Source organism: Trichogramma pretiosum, unplaced genomic scaffold, assembly GCF_000599845.2.
Source record: "Trichogramma pretiosum strain Unisexual culture from Peru unplaced genomic scaffold, Tpre_2.0 scaffold8, whole genome shotgun sequence".
In the NCBI taxonomy this organism is placed as follows: domain Eukaryota; kingdom Metazoa; phylum Arthropoda; class Insecta; order Hymenoptera; family Trichogrammatidae; genus Trichogramma; species Trichogramma pretiosum.
The window spans coordinates 3,005,938-3,024,612 of NW_019641699.1; the positions used below are offsets into that span (position 1 = coordinate 3,005,938).

Consider the following 18,675-nt stretch of genomic DNA (forward strand, 5'->3'; position numbering starts at 1 on the left):
ACATTAATATCGAAAAACTATTTTTTATCATTTCAAATTAATGATAAGTTTAGTTAACTTTTGTATTTTATTAATATTTATTCCTTCAAAAAATTTTATCAGAATGATCATGTATAAAAATGTATTCAAAATGTAATTATTCTTTTATGAGATTTTTTAAATCTCATGGAATGTCTTCTATGAGGTATATTAATCTTTGCCGTGATTTTTGTAATAAGCTTTAAAATTAGCGATAAAATATCTGAACATTGCCTAAAACACTGTTCATTTTATCTTAATATGTAATTAGGAAAGTCAATTTGTGATGCTCAGTCAATAACAATCTAATGTTTTTATAACTCAAAAAGTAAATCTTTAAATGTAAGTATAAAAATACTTATTTAGACGCAATTTCTTATTTATACTTGGAAAAGTATGAAATTTAATGTGAAAAAATCGATGACAACGTAGAAAAGCTTTGAAACAATGCAACGATAATGTGATGCAAGATTGCCAAAATATCAAAATTAGTATGTCGATGGAACAAAATACTTTTATCTCCTTAAGCCTGATGATATTTGTACTACTTTCTTACCAATTTCTATCAGTCGATGTTGTAACAACTAAGTAATTAGTAATCAAACATTGATAATTTTTCATAAGTAAAGTTGAAAAAATTGAATGTACAGTAAAAGATACATTTTCTCGCTTAAATTATTTTCATATATAAATGCCACAACAAATTTTCTACACAAAAATACTCTATTCTATTAAATGAAAATGTATTTGTAAACTCCAAATAGTTACATCAGTATTACAGAACTCCTCAGCCAACTTTTAATTGAAATTACTTGACTAAATTGTAAAAGAACATTACTCACAACTGTATATCTATATTGTGTATGTATTTTATTCTAGCCATTTATCAATCGATAATATTCTTTGCCTCAAAGGTGCAATTCTATATATCTTTAAAACATGATTCACTATGATTTTTAATTATTTCTCTGATATATGTAAAGATTAGTATGAATGACCATTAGAGAAATAATAAGCTAGCATTCCATCTATTACTAATATGTTACTTACATTTAAATTAAATTCTTCTTTAAAAAAACTGTAATTAGTAAGGTTTTTAAATCTTGTAAAATATACTTTTGGATAGAAACTTACAAATTAAATCAAATTATTTATCACTCGTTGTAAAAGATTTAAGATGTACACTTGATTTAATAAACAACAAGAAAAATATAATCTTTAACTAGATTTCGATCCAAGCGTATTTATTTTTGATGTAACTTCTTTTTATACAAAAAAACTTTGGCTTATACTTTTACAATTGATATAATCAACATTCAAGATATCTAAAGCAACCTTAAGTGAGAAGTAATCTCATCAATCTTTTCTGTTGCACCAGGACCAATACCCAATACAGTAATTGTGCCAGGTTTTAACTGCGTTCTTCCAGCATCTCTAATGGCAGCAGTGACGAGTCCAGACTTTTGTGCTGTTTCATAAAGGCGTAAAAATTCTTTTTCAGTTTGAACTTTCAAAACAATCTTAGGCTGACCCATCATAAGCCATGCCCTAGCAGTAAAATAACTAAGAAATCCTCTTCTAGCTTTTGTAAAACATTCAACTGCGGCATGAGCACATTGCGATGCAATTTTGCCTTGGCCCATTCCTATGTCCATTCGGACAACTAAAACCATTTTAATGATAGACATCTCTGCACACTATTAACAAATATTAATCAAGAATACTTTTTCTCTTGTGATTCTCTGTACACATTCATACAATCCTTAAATTTCTTAATTTGATCTTGGCACTGTCTCCAATCGTGGGTTTCAAAAAAGCATTCCTAAAATCAGAAATAATACCTTAAAAAACCATTGCAGTGGACTAGTTTATTATTAAATAAACATTATTATTACCTGTACTGCGTGATGTAGATCAATACAGCCGGTCTTTTTTAGCATCAACTCTACTTTATCAATTGGTTCTAGCTCTTTTTCTTTTTTCTCTTGAGCATCAGACATAATTCCTGAAAATTATTTACATCGTTCGATGTTATTAATAATGATTCTGTACTTTCTTTTCAAATTATGATCTGTTATGAAACCTCCCCCTCACGTGGAAAGAGCAGAAGACGCACAGCACGACGACCGACGACGATGTCGAAGACAGCTGTCGTCTGTCGATGACCGGCATATTTCAGTACCCATTGTTGCCAATCCCCTGCAACACGAGTGGCATCCATATCAAAACAATGACTCATCTTGTCAAAAAAACTTTTCTACGATGAATAAAAAGCAATAAAAACTAGTCTAATTTTCGTGTAATCGACGCTTGAGCACATCGACTCCTAATCAAATCAACACTGAAAACTGTAGAACATTTTCAGTGTTGGCAATAAACCTGTTAAAGTAACGAGCAACTCGCTTCAAGTTGATTCTGCATAATCTGCCGCTCTTACACAAGTGTTGCTGTGCAGAATTTTAAGTGAAAAAATTAAATGAAACTATGAAGTGCACCGTGATTACTGATTCTTGTCAAGACTGTTTGAGATAATCGATTCCTCGTTAATTTCCGTTCACCCAGGTGTTGCAAGCTGGTACATACTTATTTTTATAAACAGAAGTGCGCGCCTATTTACTCTGTGAAAATTCGCGTGTGCCAAATCCGGCATCTCGCTGGGGCCGGAAAATTCGTGTAGATATGATGTATCGCAATGTGACGAATTCGATATTGGTTATAAGCAGTGTCGATGTGAAAGTATGAAGCAATTCGTCAAGCATAAGAACGAGAGTTGTTTGTGCTGTGTCGTTAAGTGTCGAAGAAAATCCGAACCCAGGAAAAATATAACAACTGATAGGAGAGGTTAGTTTTTGTTGCAATAATTCGTAATACTTTTATGTTTTCTTAATAAAACGTCGAGGCTATTTCTATCCTTTAAAGATTTAATTTTGACCAATACACTCCTCAAAGTGAAACTCATAAGGTTTATATCAATACCATTGAATTCAATGGTTTTCGTTGTTTATTACTCCGATTAATTTAAAAATGTATGAATTATTCAAAAGCAAGTTGACCCTTGTTTAAACATTTCTCGGAACTTTTTCGTCAACTTATTAACTATTCAAAATAAAATCATCAGGTGTTGTTTGTCATTGAAGCGAAATGTTAAACCGTTGTTACGCGGCTCGGCGAGTGCAACGAACTTTTATATCGCTACTTACACAGTCAATGAATAATTAATTGTCTTAACTAATTATGTAAAACACCGTTTTCACGGGTCAATTTTACTCTCCCTTGCTTGACTTTTGTAAGACACGGAAAAAAATTACTCTTATCTGTAAGTTTGTCAATTATTCTTTATTTATTATATTGCTGTTTCCATTCCATTCGATCATAAATAAAAATCAATGCTGAATGTCCAAACGAAAAGTGCGAAGCTCTCCTCAGTCCTCGGCTCGCACGTGCGATCAGTGCGCTTGCGCCGAGCGTCTAGCAGACGATATCTCGCTGTTCGTGGTAGGTTTTCTTGTGTATTTCGGAGCAAAACGTGCATGCCTATCTTTCCTCGAAATGACTCGTATTGTTTTGATATTGAAGTGTTGACATTCCGAAGAAATGGAAACGTGATCAATCATTGGTCTCAGTCGAAACAATGACACCTTCTCTTTTAAGGTCTTTAAACTTCTTGAGCATCGTAAATAAAACTCGAAGTATATAATTCGAAAATACGTATAGGCCTTGTCTTTAAATGAAAAAAAGGAAGAAGGGTATTTAAACGCAGACTTTCATATTGATAAAACAGAGCTTGCGCGGAGAGCGACTGACGTTGCAATTCGAGTTCATTCGGAGCAGCCACCCTCTTTCTCTCCTGTTCAACCTCGAGCCTCCCTCGAGTTTGTATACACGAGTTGTGAAGATGAAGGAACTTTTCACTCAGTTTTTCTCGCGATTTCCGACCAGATCCTTCGCCCGCGATGACTTGGATGATCCACGAGATTTGTTGTGACGTACCAACCCGGTTCGGAGTGATAGTGAAATCGATGTGCTGCTGCTACTATTACTGCGAGTATCCTGATCGTAAATGGGTCAGCAGCGCCGAGTAAAAAGGCCAACGAGTTTCTACCCCGAAAATATTAGGTATTTTTGTCCGCTCAGTTCAGACGACTTTTTGCCTGTATCATCGTTATTAGATGGGTATTATAATCGTGTACGCTAATTCAAGACGATTCGTCATCATATGATTTGTTCACCGTGAATTAGCAGAAAAAAAATTGAATTAAAATTGCAACTCTTTTACGATCGATTGATCAAATTATTATTTTTTTATCTTGATTCTGAAGGTCAACGTATCGCACTTATCACCTGTCTCGATCTGTCAGCACAGCAACTATAATAAAGCTAAATCGCGAACAGATTTAACGTCGTTTGCTCAGTATAATATTGACTTTTTTCTTCGGGATATAAGTACACATTTGATCTGCAGCGGCGCGCAATCGTTTCCAATTATTACATTATCGGAAATTGGTAACTCGAGTCGAAGACATTGTAGCTAATTCCCGAGCGAGTTAAATGATAACCGATAAAAAGTGGAATCTGACGCAATGGCCGCAGTCTGCGACGATTGATTAATGATTTTTCATAATTCGCGCAGTGATTAAGGCTTATACTTTAATCACGAGTCTCGAGACTCTCTTCTTTTTTTAACAACTTAATTAAAAGTCATTCAAGTTCAAAAGCGTAATAACTTTTAATAATCAAATTGACCATTAATTAGAGCTCGATACTGTCTCTTGAATAAAAAAAAAATTGTGATACAGCATGCAATGCAAGAGTCTCGACGGTTTCGAATGAGCAGTAGGACTCGTATTCATAACACATGTGTTTGAAGCATTAGATGTAGTCTGCATGTATACAGTACAGTGGAGTTCAAGGTTCTTATCGGCAGTGCAAACTTGGAGCCTCTACCGCCAGATGGACAGCGCCTCCACCAACGCAGTCCTGCAGCGGCTGATGCACTTTTTTTGCAAAAAATCGCACCACCCCCGCATTGAAAAGTAACTCGGGAAAATTTCACTCGTCCAGTAGTCGAATAGTCGTGGCATCGTTCTTCGTTTGATTCAACCCCATTCCAACCCGATTGTCCATAAAATAATGCACCGAAAGCCCGCGAATTCGGATCTCCCGCTCGTTTTCGCGCAGCACCCGCAAGTGGCGAGAAATTTCCTCAGATTCGTATATAAGAGCGGCTCGCCGCTAGCTCTCTCGTGGTAGTCTGATGCTTCCCGGGAAACCAACGCATTATGAACGCGGCCTTGATATCGCTCTAGACCACTTCATGTGCAGTACACACGTACATACACCAAAACCGTCATCTCGATTTCGATAATTTACTTTAAAACAAACCGTGGAAGCGACTGTGACTATCATTTTGCCATTTTTTTTCCTGTATTCTTTTTTATTCTTCATCCTTTGTTTTCAATTATCGACGAGCGCATGTGCTGAGCCGTGCAAGAAACAACTGACAATTTAAAAAGAAAAATCCAACTGACGACAAAACGTGACGTTATCGGTTATCTTTTACATACGCGCCGCGTTTCTTTCCACAATTACGAAAATCGTCGAATATAATAATTTGTTAAAAATTGAGCGCGATGTACGTCTGTGGAAGATTAAGGCGATTAATACCCTGGACCTCCATCAACAATAATAAGTCCAACAAAATACCAAGTAAACAGAGGCCAGATTTGCTTATCGCGTGCGTGTCAGAGAGAGATACTGCAATTTTTGACGATCCCTTTTACGCTCGAGTCCACTGCTGTTGATCATCATTGCTTATAGCTACGCACAGTAGTTTATTATCTGGTTGCCGATGTGACGACAAACTTGAGACATAACTGCACGAATACCTCGAATTTGTCGCCTGCAAAAGTTCCTCTGATTAATCCGAGTCTCCTCTTGCTTCTAATGCCAATAGTAATAAATCTAATCGATATTGTATGTATCGCAATACGAGACGCGGCGGCTACTATTACGATCTAAATAATAATGTCTTATGCAACACAATGCATCGATCCGTGAGCGAAAGAGAGAGAGGGGAAAAAGAGCGAGAAAATATTATCATTTCGCAGACGATAATGACGCGTCGGGCAGATCGTCTATAATTTGAAGACAAAACAATGAAATACTGCATATTTTTTTCTCCTCCCTTTTTTTTCCTATCAATCCGTCGAGCTTAAGTTTCACTAATCTTGCGCGCGCGTAACGACGACTTCTGGCAATTTTGCTCGGCTCAAACCTTGAACCTGCGCATCGCAGAGTCGACGTCGTCGTATAAGTCGTCATCGACTTTACAAGCATAAGCTCGTGTATATACTAAACTATTCGTGATTAGCTACTCCGCAAAAATATATACGCTATTACGTCGCTGAGTCTCTGTATACATATTACATGTATATAAGAGAATAAGAGAAGCTCACGTGTGCGAGCAGGATATGTCTAGCTGATGGTCCGTGCCAATCGACCGCACGAAACTAACTTTAGTCTTTCTTGGCCGGCAATGCCACCCGCGCGCGCACAACCGTGTGTTGTAGTACCGTCGACGACAACTCGATCCGCGCGTGCACTTCCGGCTCGAGCGCAGACTCGCTCGAATTACCTTAGATTTTTTTTATTTTTTCTTAAATATTTGATGGAGCGTGTTCATTCTATTTAAAGAGAACCGAATCGCGTTGCAAAAATTGATCATAATTAAAAAAAAAAAAAAAGTAATCGAACGAACGAAAACTATTATTTATCGTCGATTTGTCCACATACAGTGCTCGCGAATGATATACGGCGAATTTTTGGAGGTATGCGATTAGAGACTTGTGAATTTATTATTTTTCATTGATAAATAACTCTCGAGGCAAAACAAAAATGCGAATCGGAGCTGAATTTCAATATTACGCATTCGAATTGGAGTGGTTTCCCTTGTAAATCGACGAGATACGCGCGATTATGCAGAAGCGAGCATAAACAAAATATTACGAATGAATGATAGTGCATATTGCGATTATTCAATGAAACTCATAAACACATCGTTATGGTTCGCAACGTATGAATATGATTTGACTAAAAAAGAAATTTACTCATTTGTGTTTCAGCTAAATTGCCACTATTGGTTGTCAAAATTTCAAAAAGCTGGGAGTGATCGGTCTGCGCGAGTTGACAGCATGGCAGGGAGGTTTGACGAACAAAAAAGAAACGATAACGATAAAGCTCCAAATTTCTCAAGCAGTACTCAAGGTAAGAAGATAAAGCAAAGTTGAAGAACTTCGAGACTTTCCATCGTATAATAGGCTCAGCATAATGTTTCTCATTCTTGTTGTACGTCATTGTGACATACGCGTGGATCATCTCGAAGTCGTTGACAAACAATAATATCTGTACTGACGTTCGCTGCAAATGTATCGGGCAAGTAAACAGTGAGTGAATTCATTTTGTCGTCGTTTGTGATGCAGATACAAGTAACACTTGCGCACACACATACACAAGTACTCGGGTACAATCGACTTATCAAGTGTCTGTCAACTACACGTAGTATTATCGTGGCGTTGTGTGACACTGCGCTGGTCAATTTTTCTCCCCTCTCGCCCAAAAAACACTAAAAATTCTTGTTTTTTCCGAAACGAGAAGCGATACAACACGTTTCTAATCAAGATGACTGCTGCTCTCCGTAACAAAGCGAAGGTCTGCCTGACGCAATGCCGCTGATATGATGCAAAGAGCGGCACGAGCGAGCTCGCTAATTGAAAAAAGAAGCCACACATAATAATGTATACGGGCTCGTCGTTGCCGCCGTTCGCTCGTCCGTCGCACACACGCGCGTATTGTATACGCTCGAATAGCCGACTCCGAATAAGTAGCGTATGATAATTACATTTTTGAGGCGAGCGTATAGCCGCGCGAAAAATTTCAGGGAAATGCAGAGAGCGTTTTTGGGCTAAAAATACGATCCTCGAGCCGTAATGAATTCTGCGCGCCCGAGAGATGCTCAGATATGCGATTATTTTTATTTTCATTTTCGATCGATCATTCAGCGACGCGATGACTCGGCTTGTTTTTATCGTCGCATTGAATTCACGATTCCTTTATGTTTTATGTCATCCACACGTGTTTTACGATAATTTTATAAATATAATTTTTTTCTGCTCGATTTTTGAACTTTTTTAATTATGTTCTACGATCGATATCAATGCGCATGTTCCACTAAAGCCAGAAGTCTGCACGTGGGCTTCCCCCGTAATCACGTTGCGAATTTCGAAATTGATACGACACGATGACTCTGTGTATCGCCGAAAAAAAACTGTCAGCCTCTCTTATTACTCTAAATTCCGTATCTTTATATTCGTATCGTTGTGTACGCCTGCAATGACGCAACTCTATTTGTCCTCGTTTTTCTGGTGTGTATGAATGACTATGAAAATTGACCGAGATTTTTTTAGTCGCGTCATCGCTGTTTGGATTTTCCACTAGACTCGAAGTACCCTATATTCTTACGGTCATATGCTAATAAGCGCATACTTTCGCCTTGTTGTCGAACTGAAATCTATTATGTCAATTATTTCTGCACTGTTTATAGTAAAGCGTCGGGTACTATTCCTTGAGCATCACTTGCTTTTATTATTGCAGTATTGAATGCATTTGTACTTGCTCGAATCATTCGGAAATTTTTATCTAAATTATCGTTTCTCCATATCAAAGATTAATTTTTACACTTTGAACTATAAACTGCTGGTAGGTAGATTATGAATATGATTAGTTCTATTGCCTAATCGATAAAAATGAAAGTGATGAAAAAATTGTGATTATACAGGAATCAATACTTTCTAATCATCACACAGATGTAACGTCTAAAAAAAAATTATTTTTCTCCATGAAGAACTAAATTCTACATTTGCACCAATATTATCTTTTGGACCTCTGTCTGAACAAAAAGAAAAGATGCACTTCAACTAATTGATTCCGTGCTCACAGTCAGATTTATTTTTGAAAAGGCACTCTTATTTCAATACCAGTTTTGAGGAACGCATCCTCTTTCAAAACTATTTAAGGCATCCCGATTGCTTCATCGAAAAAAATACTGATCAGTGACTAGAAAGTAATATCTCGATATATGAGTCTCGTGTATTCAAGTCAAACAAAGTACACACGCAGATCTAATCTCTCTAGGCTATAGGAAGAGAATATATTATGAAAGTATAAAAATAGTTTTTTTGTTTCCTCCATAATTTTATCACCTCGACAATTGATATCATTCACTCCAAATCTAACGCTCATTCATGAGTTTTTGTTATCCTAAAAGTTCGCGTTCATCGTCGCTGTGTACAGCTCCTAAATTTAAATTCGACCTCTACTCTGCTCATTAGTGGAGCAAAAAAAAGTAGAAAAAAAGGAAAGATAAACCAGTTTTATGATGCCCATGGTTTATGTGTATGTGTGTCTATGTGTGTACATAACTCGTGCGAGGCTCCTCTCGAGACAAGCCTCCGTACACGAAAAAAAGGAATTAAGCAATAAAAACGGGTCTGTCCCTGAAAATACCCACTCATGTACTCACAGTCGCATGTAACACGTGAATATGTATAAGTATAAACACACATATATACGCACACAACACACTCATGGAAGCCGGCGCGACATTTACTCAAAAATAAAACTCATCGACCGAATGCTCGTGGAACGCGTACTCTCATATATACACGCACTCGCGCCGGTCTCTTTTTCTCTCTCTCTCTTTCTCTCTTTAGCGCGTCGCGTATTACACCGACGAGCCTACCGATGCCGGCCAATGAGAAAGCAAACTATAATCGAGCCTTCCCCTTCTTTTCGGCAAGACCGATGTATTTCCTCGGCTTAAAAAGCTAAGCGACTCGCCGTAGAATGCATTATTTTCAGTACAGACGCTCTGGCTTGCACGCATACGTAAGAGGCTCGGCTCGTCTCGCCTCTCGTTCGCTTAAAAATTGTAAAGTGTCTGCCGCCGCGCCAGTTTGAAACCATATACATAAATAATACAACACCACCATATTTGCCATTATTATAACGGCTTGTTTTTAAATACTTGTGCACCGTGGGTACCTTATACCGCATTGTTGCTGCGACTCTTTTTGCTGCACCCCTGCCTGGAATACTTCTAAAACCACAAAAGGTAAATTTGGCTGCACGTGCGAATATGCGTTATGCTGTGCTATGTGTCGCGGGTACGAGTTACATACACACATTTCGACACAATGGGGAGACGTGTACCTCGAAAATGTAAACGAGGTTTGGCAGCTCTCGACTTACGTGGACTTTGTGTTTTTCAGTGAATGTATTTCGTTCTGGAAGAAAAAAAAATTATATCGAATCGAGAGTGCTTTTACTCGATCGAATAAGTAATACTCTTTAGTCGCGATGACAATTTTTTTTTTCGTTCAATAATTAATTAATTGTGGAAAAAAATCAATTGCGAAATCGGCTCTTATCGGAGATCAAAATGATAATTCAATATTGGAGACTTATAATATATATTGAAAAAAAAAAAAAAAATTTAATTGCGCGTGAAAAAAAATACAAGAAAAAAAAACAGAATTTCTGGTATAAGTTAGTTTAGGCGCGCAAAGTAGAGAAAATTAACAGGCAGTCGTGAATCTAATCGAGTTTATTTGCAGATACAACAAAAATGCCAACGGCGCCGAGCAAACCAGGCCCGTTCATCGGTGTCATCGACGTCGGTACTCGTACCATACGATTTGTGGTAGGTATTATTAATTATCTTATCGAAAGTATACAAAAAAATATATATAAAATAAAATTAAAAAAAAAATTAATCAATGAGCGATGACCTAAAATTTTTTTGCCAAACGACTCATTGAACCGCTCAATCGGCCTCACGCAAACTTTTGTTGATTCCGATAAACACGCGCCGATATTCAAAATATCAAAAAATGTAAACATTATCGCACATGCTTGACTCGTCTGCATCCTCGCCGCAGATCTACAACGCCAAACACGCGACCGAGGTGGAATCCCATCAGATCGACATCGAGCAGATCTGCCCTCAGGAAGGATGGGTCGAGCAAGAACCAAAGGAGATAGACTCGGCGATCAGGACATGTATAGCCGAGGTGCTGACGCGCATGTCGGAGAAGGGCCTGGACGCCTGCAGCATCTCCACGATCGGCATTTGCAATTCGCGAGAAACGACTCTCGTCTGGGACTCCAAGACCGGAGAGCCGCTTTACAATGCTATACGTGAGTGTTTGTTGTTGTTGTCATTATACGAGGAAAAATCCCGGTGTGTTTACATGCGTGCAACAATGCGCACCGATTGGCTGAATTTATAAAGAATCAGCGAGATAGACGGAGAAAAAAAGAGAGAGAATTGGACGATTGATGTCGAAGGCTCTTTTCGTCAAATGCAACAAATCGGTTTGTTGCATAGTGCATTATAACGCAGTAAATAAATATGTACGCATCGTCGATGACCCATAACTCGTTCCTTGTATCGTCATGCTGATATAAGCACTTTTCTCTCTGGTGCAAAAGCCTCGGATTTGATTCTCTCTCTCTCTCTCAATTAAGAAACGCGAAAAACGTGGAAATACCATCGAGCCCGCGCGCCGCATCCCACTTTAACATTGCCCCGCGAGAGAGACTTGCGTCATGTTTTTGTGCTTTATACACACGCATACAGTGTGTAAAAACCGGTTTTTCCTTAACATTCGGTGTCTATCGGCGCCCGTTTACTTCCCTCTCTTTTTCGCTCTCTTCGTGTGTATATTATAATACATTATAAACAGTCCATTTCTATGCAAACGATCGACTGCGCGGGGACTGCGTAGTATATAGACATCGAGCCGCGTGCAGATATGCGTTGGAAAATTAATTATTAACGATCGACGCATTTCCGATGATTATTTACAGTCTGGTCGGACATAAGGACGGACAAGATGGTCGACGAGATAATAGCCAAATTCCCGGACAACAATAAGAATCACCTGAAGCCGCTGTGCGGTCTGCCGGTCAGCTCGTACTTCTCGGCGCTGAAGATGCGCTGGATGATGGATAACGTGCCCGCGGTGCGTAAAGCCATGCGCGAGCGACGCTGCATGTTCGGTACCCTAGACACTTGGCTCGTTTGGGTAATGACCTTTTGTTCGACAAAAGATGTTTTGTTTTTTGCAAAGAGCTACGTAGAGCAAAAAGTTCACGAGTTCGTTTCTTGTTGCGTTCCACCAGAATCTGACGGGCGGCAAAAAGGGCGGCCTCTACATCACCGACGTGACGAACGCGTCGCGCACGATGCTCATGAACATCGAGACGATGCAGTGGGACACGACGCTCTGCCGATACTTCAACATTCCCATGCAGTATCTGCCGCAGATACGCAGCAGCTCCGAGATTTACGGAAAAATCCGAATCGGACCGCTCAAAGGCATACCGATATCCGGGGTAAGAAACAGCAGCCGAGCAGACGATACGAAATCTTTCCTTTTTTTTGTTGAATAAAAGCATAATTAACGCTCTTTCTTTTGTTGTTAAGATTCTGGGCAATCAACAAGCCGCACTGGTCGGCCAGAACTGCCTGAAGAAAGGCCAAGCTAAAAACACCTACAGAAGCGGCTGCTTCTTGCTCTGCAACACCGGAACGCAGGTAACGATCCCTCTATCTCGATTTCGCGTACTACCGATCTATTTCTCGCGAGAACGAAATTTTGAGGCAATTTTTTTTTTATTTTTCGCAGAAAGTATTTTCACAGCACGGCCTCGTGACGACCGTCGCCTACCAGCTCGGTCCCAAAGCTCCGGTAGTCTACGCGCTCGAGGGTTCGGTAGCCGTCGCCGGATCGGCCATCAAATGGCTGCGCGATAACATGCGCATGATCAAGGACGTGCAGGACAGCGAGCATCTTGCCGCCAACGTCCTCAACACCGGCGACGTCTACTTCGTGCCGGCCTTCAGCGGACTCTACGCTCCCTACTGGAGAAAAGACGCCAGAGGGTTGGTATCCGCGTGTGAATGAGAGAGTCGACGATGGGTTGAGCAATTTTTCTCATACGATCTGATGTATTTAGAATCATTTGCGGACTGACGGCGTTCTCGACCAAAGATCACATTATAAGAGCATCGCTCGAGGCGGTTTGCTTCCAAACTAGAGACATTCTCGAGGCCATGCACAAGGATTGCGGTTTTCCATTAACGAAACTCAACACCGATGGCAAAATGTCGGTCAACAGTCTTCTCATGCAGCTCCAAGCCGACATCACCGGTGTACCAGTTTGTAAGTTGTAACTTCGAAACTTCTTGCACTTTGACGGATTAGCGAATACCGACGAATGAAATTATAATTAATACAGACAGATCCAAATCGGCCGATATGACTGCCTTGGGTGCGGCGAAGGCAGCTGGTAACGCAGCTGGTATAGATCTTTGGACTTTGGACAACGAAGAATCCGAGTCCGTGTCGAACGACGAATTTCTACCGACCACAACGATCGAAGGTAAATAATATCACAATGTCATTATGATTTTTAGAGTCGTGCGATTGTACCTAATAAAAGAATTTTTTTTCAGAGAGAGACAAAAGGTACAAAAGGTGGAGAATGGCAGTTCAAAGAAGTCTCGGCTGGGCTTCGGTGAAAATGTCTCCGCAGATGACAGGTAAAACAACTGTTGCTCCTAGTTGCAACGCTGAGCATAATAAGGAGACTAAAAAGGATTCGTTTATTTGTAATCCCATCGAGACGCGAAGCTAGTAGACTTAGACTTTGTAGAAATCCATGTTGTATTTTTGTGAGATCAAAAGACTTTATCATCCTTTTATATACGGGTAATATACCTGCGTATATGAGAGTATATAAAAATTGACACTTCTCCTCATCCTGAGAAATAAATATCTCTCATTAGATGTTGTTTTTAAGCATGTTGAGAAAAAATTGTAAATACTTTGTCATGAAACATAGGTACAATAGTGAATGCATGATTCAAATTTGTTGTTATGTCAGTAGTTTATAATTTTACACAGTAATTTAGTTTACTATGTGATTGGCACTTAACGAGCATCTAGTAGTATTACTATTGTCATTTTATGGTTCATTAGTTATTAAAGTTGATGTATATTTTTTTAAACAAGTTTTTTAATATTTGTTTTTGATAAAACATTTTATTATTCTCCTTGTCCTGCTATCCTTCTTGATTTTTATGGTTTTTTTATTAATTACCTTTTGATTCCTATACAAAAAATCACAATTTGCAAAATGTAATAAGAATTTGATCAAAACAAAACTGATCCAAACCAAATCATCAAATCATTGATGAAGTAATATAATAATTTGATTACGATTCAAACGTTGGTTAAAATTCAAATATATAACATGACACAAGGCATCATTGTTTTTTTTTTTTTTGCTTATATTTTGTTTTTACAAATGTTATTACGTATTCACAATCTGTGATTCTTTGTTATCTCAAAGTTATAATTAAATAATGAACAAAAAGACAGTTTGCACATGAGAAAATTTTGTTTTTACAGATGATAGGTATCGCATCTTGGCGTCAATACCTGCGAGCTGGTTCTTACTGTCAACGTTCATGTTACTTAGAATCAGTTGCTTTTTCGACAATCGGTGACGCATTAACGATTGCCTCACGAAAACGATCGGCCGCAATCATCTAGCTATTCAATCTAGTACAATGATACCCGCACTGATGTAGTCAACCCCAAACGCAGGCGTCTTCAATGCCACGCAACGACAGTGAAATTCACCGTTTACGAGTTCAAGAATCTGCAAATGAAATAACGAGTCATAAGCTTGTACTCACGAGTGTAATGATGATTTCGCACAGCATGAGTATCGTAGCAATTGTGATTTTTTGGAAAAATATTTGATTTGCTATTCAACGGCGAATTTTATGTAGAATAAAAATGATATTCTCGCATGTAAGATAAAAAAATGATGTTGAATGATATTCATAAATATGAGAATAATTTGAAATGTCAGTGATGTAATGGTGATTTATTATACGTTTGAAATGATCCGTGTGTTCAATGTGACTAGATTTATTTTGATGATCATTCAAAAAAGCTTTAGTCTAATGAACAACCAAATTATATATCTTAAATATAAAAAGTAAAGCGGTATAAAATATGATTGAAAGAAATTCATAGAAACCATATTGAGATTTTTATTTAAAAATAATATTAATGGTAACAATGTTTTTAAATGTATTAATCAAGTATGTTTTATCATGCCTGAAAGAATCTCTTGAATGATGGATCGAACAATCACTTGATTAATATCGAGGAGTATCTGCTATTTTATGTATTATTTTATTTTTTTTTTTATCTTTAATTTTATCTTTTATTTTATGTAATTGTTATTGATTTGGAAATATAATGGTTTTGTAAGCGTTTGAATGGATGTGTGAATACGGTATATCAAAACTTATTTAACTTTCTAAGAACAAAAAATCGATAACTGTATATTTTATTCATAAACCCACGTATTTTTAAGGAAAATAAATATTATTAAGAATTATGTTTTGCCCGCAGCAAGACATTAGACGGAATTTTTTAAATTTTAGTTGTATAAAAGTAGATTTTAAGAAATATTGTATGGTGCTGAATAATTGAATACCATCGATTGTCAAACTTTAGGTTTATAATTGTTGTTTGCATTAAAAAAAGAATATAACGCGTATATAAGTTCTGAGAATGTGAACTACGAAGAAAAACAGAAAAGGGAAACGAAACGATGATTTGTCAGGTAGTTTGCAAATATCCTGTAATTGTTCCTTCAAAAAATAATTTGTTTAATGTTGTTCAGTCTTTTTTGAGTACATTAAACATTTTTAATTATAAACCAAATCAAAAATTAACTAGAATTCGTCATTTCACCGATATTCCCTCGAAAAGCCCACTCAGCGTCCAGAAGTAAAACTTGCACAATTCGTGGCAAACGTGTCGCATGATCTCTGAATTTTCATCGAAACTGGAACTTTGGCGCCGAATCGTTCGAAAATCTGACAGTCGAAATTCGCGCATTCGAATTGACCCGATAAGTACAATCGTCTCGTCACGCGATCGAGTGCTAAAAAAAAAAAAATTATTCGCAATCGCATGCCATAATATACCGACCGATGCGAAGTGCGAAAATATATGTAACGCGCGATAGAGGCATATATCGCGCCATCCCACGCTGATTTTCGGCGTCTTCACCCACGCGAAAACCTCCAAATGGCTTGAGCGTGTCGCCGCACGGCGTCGCTGCTGCTGTTTTCGCACACAGGCGAATGTGTCGCACTCTCTGTCTTGCTTCTCGCAGCGGCGGCGAGCGAGTCTGTTGGAGTTGGCGCACACACACATACAAACCCACACAGAGACATTGGAAGCAATAATAACAATCTTGCGTTCGCGCATCGAAGCAGCAAAGCCGCCTGCCTGCCAGTGCCTGCTTGCTTGCCTCTCTCTCTCTCTCTCTCGTTTGCTCGGAGCTGTGGTGGCAGCTAGTTTGCGGCTGCAGCAGCGAGCAGCATCAGTAGCCGTTCGCCGCTGATTGTGTTTGCGCCGCGCGTTTTTCCTCGCATACACACACACGCATACGTATACGTACGGAACATCATATATACACATAGTGTGCACGTAAATACTATAGCTATATATATTGTTGTGTGTGTACATGTATATTCGCACATTCGGAGTCTCTCGGCTCCTCGGCTCGTCGAGTGTAGTACCTTGGCTACAGTCGAGTGTGTCTGCGTGCGTCTACAACATAATGTACTTGTGTGCGTGCGTTAGTTAGTATATAGAGAGAAATAGCATATACGTGCGTGAGTTGCTGCTGCTGTAGCTGTAGCTGGTGAGTTGCAGCCTGCTGTAGTGCTTTGCTGCTGGGCTGGCTCTAGTCTGTGTGCAGTGCGTGGTCGCGCTCCTGTATATGTACATATATAAATAAAATATATATAAACGTCGTGTATAGGCCTCGTGTCGATGTGTGCGTGCGTGCAATTATAAACAGCAGGATCGGAGTCGTGTTCGAGGAGCGCAAAGTGTAGCGATAGTTCGTAGTGTATACATATCTGGCAGATTATCGTCATCCTCGTTATATTATCATCATTATCATCGTAAGCCAAAGTGCGTCTATCTCACTCTCTGTCTGTCTCGCACTGTGCATGTGTGTGTGTGTGTGCTGTCTGTCTGTGTGTGTGTGCTTGTGTGTATGCTGCATGTTGTTGTGCAGTATTCAAGTGCGTTCGCGAGTGTGCCCGTGTGTCTGTGCGTAATGCACCGACGAGTGCAGCAGTCCTATACAGAAATTCATTCACTTTAATGGTAACTGTGTAATAAAGAGAGCAAAAGAGAGTAGTTCGCCTTACGCGCGTCTCGTTCGCGGTTTCTCTCTCTCGCTCTCTTTCCGTCTGTCTGTGCCATTGCCGCTGCCGCCGCATCGTGCAGTCGTCGTTGCTATAGTGCTTCTTCTTGGTGTTTCTCGTCGTGCTAAAAATTCAGAAAAATTGCCTATGCCAAGCGTAATCGGTCTCTCCTGGCGCGGCTGCAACAGCGGCAGCAAGCAAATGTCAGCTTCGAGCTCCGCGACTCTAATCTCTCGTGTATAATACACGGCTCTCGAGTCGATCAGCGCAAAAGAGAGCGTCTCTCTCGCTTGAGCAGCAGCCGCTCGCTGACGGACCTCCTCTCCTAGCGCCTCTGCGAGAGGCCGGGATCGTTGAGCGCACATACCCATATACACTTATTCCGTCTATACACATGATGTTATTATTCTAAACGGGAGCATTGTACATAACAACAACATGAGACGGCGTTTGGAGCTTTATACATAGCTGACTGATGCTGCTGTTGCTGCTTGACGTACAGCAGGAATCGTCTCTCGAACTGAATTATTAACTCGTCTCTCGCTCTCGGTCTGTCTTTACTCAACGCTTGTGTATATAACGTATCGAGGAATACCTTCAAAAACACCTGCAACTTTTCAGGTTTTCCTCTTTTTCATTTTTCGTTTATTTTTATTTCAACGTTTTTTTTTTACCGTACGCTCAATGAAGCGATGCTTGGCGAGATGCAGGCAGTGTACAGTGCAGTTTGCGGTCCGTCTATGTATGCGTTCGTCTCTCTGTGTGCATGTATCTCGCGGCCGCGTGTGCATGTGTGTGTCTGTCTGTGTAATACGTGTACGCCTGACGGCTCCGAATGTGTTGGTCTATCCGTGTTGTCCGTACAAGAAACTGCGGGAGAGCCTGTGTAGTTGTGTTGTATATCCGTTGGATTCGATGTTAGTATATGTGTGTATCTTTACTCGCTTGATAACCTGTTGTCTGGCAGACTGCGGTGATTGAAAATTCATTTAAACGATGAGATGAGTATGCGATAGAAAGTAATCATCATCGGTGGCGAGCTGTCGTAAACAAAATTATGCAAATGAGAATCGTGAATTAATGATTATGACGGATATAAATTCGGGCTTGAAAAGGAGTGCTGAAGATCTATTGGCACGGCATTTTTGGAAATGAATGTCAAGCATCTTTACAAGCATGACTACTGTTACCACACTTAAATAGGCAAATGAGAATTTAAAAGCATAAATGTTGGAATTATTCAAAATAATTTCCCAAAGACTTGTCTCGGTGTATTATAATGA

General features: G+C 39.2%; 4 protein-coding genes across 16 annotated transcripts in view; 2 read left to right on the forward strand and 2 right to left on the reverse strand.

Annotated features, from left to right (window-relative positions):
• Positions 1 to 1,265: 1,265 nt before the first annotated feature.
• Positions 1,266 to 1,723, reverse strand: LOC106653137 (peptidyl-tRNA hydrolase 2, mitochondrial-like). The gene has a single exon (XM_014372405.2). It carries the CDS (start codon positions 1,704 to 1,706, stop codon positions 1,344 to 1,346), a length of 363 nt encoding a protein of 120 aa, XP_014227891.1. The 5' UTR covers positions 1,707 to 1,723; the 3' UTR covers positions 1,266 to 1,343.
• LOC106653138 (cytochrome c oxidase assembly factor 4 homolog, mitochondrial) lies at positions 1,711 to 2,151 on the reverse strand. Its single transcript, XM_014372406.2, has 2 exons — positions 1,914 to 2,151; positions 1,711 to 1,840 (listed from the first exon to the last, which is right to left on the reverse strand). The coding sequence occupies exons 1-2, from the start codon at positions 2,016 to 2,018 to the stop codon at positions 1,733 to 1,735; spliced, it is 213 nt and encodes a 70-aa protein (XP_014227892.1). The 5' UTR covers positions 2,019 to 2,151; the 3' UTR covers positions 1,711 to 1,732.
• A 94-nt stretch (positions 2,152 to 2,245) lies between these two features.
• On the forward strand, positions 2,246 to 15,676 carry LOC106653133 (glycerol kinase). 4 transcript variants are annotated; one of them, XM_014372398.2, is made up of 12 exons: positions 2,246 to 2,859; positions 7,140 to 7,281; positions 10,689 to 10,774; positions 11,013 to 11,271; positions 11,944 to 12,161; positions 12,259 to 12,471; positions 12,563 to 12,673; positions 12,765 to 13,021; positions 13,096 to 13,301; positions 13,378 to 13,521; positions 13,595 to 13,681; positions 14,553 to 14,650. In XM_014372398.2, exons 2-12 carry the CDS (start codon positions 7,209 to 7,211, stop codon positions 14,648 to 14,650), a joined length of 1,752 nt encoding a protein of 583 aa, XP_014227884.1. In that variant the 5' UTR covers positions 2,246 to 2,859; positions 7,140 to 7,208. The 4 variants fall into 4 exon arrangements, with proteins under 4 accessions (XP_014227884.1, XP_014227885.1, XP_014227883.1 ...); XM_014372399.2 differs by lacking the exon at positions 2,246 to 2,859 and adding an exon at positions 3,689 to 4,134; XM_014372397.1 differs by lacking the exon at positions 2,246 to 2,859 and adding an exon at positions 6,770 to 6,845 and having other exon boundaries at positions 14,553 to 15,676.
• The window catches only part of LOC106653130 (E3 ubiquitin-protein ligase CBL), a 58,577-nt gene continuing 47,113 nt past the window's right edge, over positions 7,212 to 18,675 (forward strand). The window contains exon 1 of one of the 10 annotated variants that reach the window (XM_023462586.1): positions 7,212 to 7,281. The gene's annotated coding sequence lies outside the window, so the exon portion shown is untranslated. The other 9 variants (XM_014372389.2, XM_014372391.2, XM_014372385.2 and 6 more) reach the window with 9 other exon arrangements.